At 32.7% G+C, this 4,678-nt stretch overlaps 1 protein-coding gene across 1 annotated transcript; it reads right to left on the reverse strand.

The window, feature by feature from the left end:
• Positions 1-1,566: 1,566 nt before the first annotated feature.
• On the reverse strand, positions 1,567-2,068 carry LOC145948420 (uncharacterized). Its single transcript, XM_083058114.1, has 2 exons — positions 1,963-2,068; positions 1,567-1,849 (listed from the first exon to the last, which is right to left on the reverse strand). The coding sequence occupies exons 1-2, from the start codon at positions 2,059-2,061 to the stop codon at positions 1,622-1,624; spliced, it is 327 nt and encodes a 108-aa protein (XP_082914240.1). The 5' UTR covers positions 2,062-2,068; the 3' UTR covers positions 1,567-1,621.
• Between the last annotated feature and the right edge of the window lie 2,610 nt (positions 2,069-4,678).

Below are 4,678 nucleotides of genomic sequence, written 5' to 3' on the forward strand. Positions count from 1 at the left end.
TTATAATATACCGAAAAAGTTTAACATACAAGTTAATTCAAAACTATAGAATTTCCGTACAGTCAAAAAAATATTTGATATAAAAAAACATTGCCAATTATGGAATTCTAGTGAACTTACAAACTCTGATATATATAATCTTATTAAAAAAATTATAATTTAAAATAATTTTCTATTTAAAAACTATATATCTAAACGTGCATCTAATTTTTATTTAACATTGACTTCTATATGATAAAAGATTAAATTGTTTTAATTAGTAAATTAGAATGTATTTTCTGAGCTATCAAATTTAAAAAACCGCTTAAAATATCCTATTATTTGGAATTATTTGGGATATAATATTATTTATAATACATGCAATTACAAATTTTGTAATTTTAATTATGATTACTATTTTCTACTAGCTTTAATTGCACATACATTTTATAATGGGAGAATAAAAGAGAAATATTGTACATATATACAGTTTATAGATATACTTATTCTTACAAATATGTAATATTGTAATATAAAATAATAAATTCGCAAGATTGACAATATTGATTTAATATTTTTTAACATCGAGAATATTTCTCTCTTGTTTTAGATAAATTATATTACTTGTCAAATAATTAACAGATAGTTTATGCGAAATTGATATTTTAAGCTCGAAAAATTCACCAAGTTGACACATTATACTTACATTTATGATTTTTTATTTATTTAGAGAGCACTGCATTGATCTAAGGAATATAATTAAACAAAACATGTTTTACAGTTACGCTCATCAATATATTTTTGAGAACCAGAGAAAGAGTGAAATTGTCTGTGAAATAAAATCTAAATTAAAATCAATCATACAAATATATGTTTGTATAGAAATTTGGATGATTTTAATGTAAAATGTGAGACAAAATGAAGGATATGAGTATGAGCTACTGAATGCTCATCATTTATAATTGTTGAAAAATTTTAAGTTAAAATGCATTCAATCGAGTATGTACATATTATATGTCACATACATACATTCACCAAGAATAGTTTCCTTTTGAAACGTTTATTCTGTAAATTCCAAGAAGTTTTATAAGTTAAATTCGAAATATAAAGCATACGACAACGTAACGCATATCATAATATTTTGCAGACAGCATCTGCAATTATATCGATATTTTCTAAGATTCTATGATATTAACCAAAATTTTTTTCATAAAATACATAAGCTTTTTTTTGATAACGTTAAAAATTTGACCAATCTTTTAAGATACATTATCAAAGTTTAAAATATATCAAATATTTGTAACACTCTTGGCAAAATAATACACTATAAAAATTGCACACTATTTTGGCATATTTGTAATCACATCGTGAGTTTATATCATAGTTTCTTTATATATCGTTCTTCTCAATTAAACAATTATCTTAAACTAATTAAACATCAATCATAACGCAAAAAAAAGAAAGAAATTGTCTTAAATTGCATCTTTATATTATAAATTATAATTTAAGAATGTTTATAAATATTCACGATATTTATTTTTTGTTTAATCATTATGATGATATTAGATTTAATTGTTTGAGCACGCATGATTTGGAATTTATATTAATATAAAAATATGATGTTTTACATCATATTTTTATATTAATATAAATTCCAAATAAAAACTTTGTTCTCTTTTCCTCTTCCCCGGCCTCTCTGACCTCTTTGGTAACCTCTTGGTGGTGCTTGCGGTGGCGGTGGTGGTGGTGCTTGCGGTGGCGGTGGTGGTGGTGCTTGTGGTGCTTGCAGTGGCGGTGGTGGCAGCGGCTGTTGGAGCCGTCGCTCGCGGCGGCGTTGGCGATACCGCCTTCTTCGCTCTGATTGAGGCAACTATAAAAAAATTAATTATTTTATAAAATAATTTTAATTTTATTATTTTAAAGATAGAATGATATTCTGTGTCGCTCTGTGTCGTTGTTGGAAAGCACCCATTATATACTTACTGCTTGTCGTGCGTTAGGCATTATAATAATGCATCCGGGCCCAGGCGGCCTGGGCGGTAGGCCGTGCACCGGTAGGCCATGCATCGGTAGGCCGTGCATCGGTAGGCCGTGCATCGGTAGGCCGTGCATCGGTAGGCCGTGCACCGGTAGGCCGTGCACCGGTAGGCCGTACACCGGTAGGCCGTGCACCGGTAGGCCGTGCACCGGTAGGCCGTGCTCATCCGGCACGTGCTCAACCGGCACGGGTAGTCCCGGTGGCGGTAGCGGTATTGCTGCAAAAAATGTTTTATATATATAATGCATACAATATTTGCACATGTATTTATATACATACATGTATATACATCGATAAATATATAAAGGTCAGAGGTTATTACAGGTTAGAAAAAATCATGGTGTACAAAAATAATGTTACGCCATAAATGAATAAATGAATGCTTTATATATAAATATATAAAATGTGCAATATTTTTATATTTGGGTATAATATGTACGTATACATACATATACATATATAAATACATATATAAATAAAGAGAACAATTACTTACCACGTTCACGGTTCGCCATTATGCTAACATGTACTATCGATTATCGAGTGCAATTATATCGTTTATATCACGCGATCTAAGCTTCCATATGATTTCAGTAGCACAGAGTATATAGAGTATAGAGTATTGTTTTGGTGTCAGTGCAGAGTGTTCTGTGTTATTAGAGTATTTATTACAGTATTATTAGTATTATTAGTATTATTTAAAGAGCATATACATTCATTATGCCTAAATATACTAAGAAGCATACAACAGTTTCGGCACAACGTGTGTCTTCATCACAAAAAATGCGTCGCATGCGACAAGCGCGTGACAAAAATTTTTGTGACAATTCTTTTGTTGTGAATCAAGAAAGAATTCATGAGGACTTCAGAAAAAGATCATTGGGATGCGTATCGGATTTCATGGAAATTCCAGGTAAATTACACCAATTATATGCATGCGAGGATAAAAGAAATGTAAATGATGACATGTCGACATCGCAATCATTATCTATGGATACATTTTCTCTATTATCTGAAAAAAATATAAATATTTTCGATGATGATGCTTCTGTGGGATCACTATCAGATGTTCGTGAATTTTGTGAAAATTTGACTAGTTTGTCGATAAACAAGCCGTACGCATACACAGATGAGGCAAATGTTATGACAGATAATGATGCGTTGTCACCGCAGTCGTTTACATTTCTTGACAATTCTGCAAATTCATGCATGGAATCGGAAAGTATGCAAAACAATATCAAAGATATCAAAGACACTGAAAACATTGAAAATGTCGAAAACGTCGAAAATGTTGAAGACATCGAAAATGTCGAAGATGTCGAAGATATAGAAAATTTTGTTTTGCATACTGATGAGAATATCGACGCATATCGTTTATATTCTGAAGAGATTAATGGGCGACGTATCGTTGATTTTGGGCATGTTTTTGCTGAATTGCAGAAAATATCCACTCATTGGCTCGGCGAATGTCGTTTCGCTGATCTTGTATTACGCGAAAAGAAGTCTGACGGTCTGAAAAGCAATTTTTCTGTCATATGTCGAATGTGTAACAGGTCATTCGACTTTTGTAGTGAACCGACAAATGACAGAATATTGGATGTCAATAGTGGTATCGTATCCGGTACTATATTGACAGGGACTGGTCATAAGCAGCTTGAAGAACTTCTTGCTGCTGTAGATATTCCATGCATGGATAATAAAAAATATATAAGACATCATAATGAAATGTCGGAAGCCTTCGCCGCCGCCGCGGAAAAAGAAATGCGCGTGGCTGGCGAAGAGGAAAAACGTTTGGCAATCGAAAGAGGAGATGTCATAGACGGCATTCCGCATATACCCGTGATAACAGACGGCTCGTGGATGAAGAGATCCTACCGTACTGGTAGTTACGATTCTCCATCCGGAGCAGCTATTATTACGGGATATCATTCTAAAAAAGTGTTATTTGTTGGTGTCCGTAATAAATATTGTATTGTCTGCGCGAGAGCAGCTAAAATTAATGTAGTAGCAAAAGAGCATACATGTTTTAAAAATTGGGGAAGTAATCAGAGCTCCACCAGTATGGAAAGTGATATAATCCTCGAAGGCTTCCGACTTAGTTTAGAAATGCATGGCCTTATTTATAGTCAATATATCGGTGACGGTGATAGTAATGTATTAAAAAAATTGAGAGATTTTCCACCGTATCCTAATATTGTTGTGGAGAAGATTGAATGCACGAATCATCTTCTCCGCAATCTTTGTAATAAAATACGTGAAGCGAGTAGTACCGGTGGTAGAAATATTTCAAAATTGAAGAAAGCCGTTGATAGCAGCGTTATGAAAATTCGAAACGCTGTTGTAAAGGCTGTCGACTTTCGTCGCAATCGTAAAGTTAGTTGGCAAACAAAAGTTTCAGAATTAATTAAAGATTTAAATAATATACCTAGCCATGTATTTGGTGAACATAAAGATTGTGCTTCGCTTCAATATTTCTGTAATGGACAACAGAAAGAAGGCGAGCAAAATCTTGTGTTTCAATTACAACGTGCAGGATTATTAGAAAAAGTAGAAAATGCTATGAAACGCATAATAGAAAATGGCGATAGCTTACTATATAAATTGACTAGTAATTCTGTTGAAAGTTGTAATGCAATTATAAGTAAATTTATTGGTGGCAAG

The sequence above is a fragment of the Prenolepis imparis genome, unplaced genomic scaffold, assembly GCF_030444845.1.
Source record: "Prenolepis imparis isolate NDT839.2.m4 unplaced genomic scaffold, iyPreImpa1.0 SCAF_383, whole genome shotgun sequence".
Classification (NCBI taxonomy): Eukaryota; Metazoa; Arthropoda; class Insecta; order Hymenoptera; family Formicidae; genus Prenolepis; species Prenolepis imparis.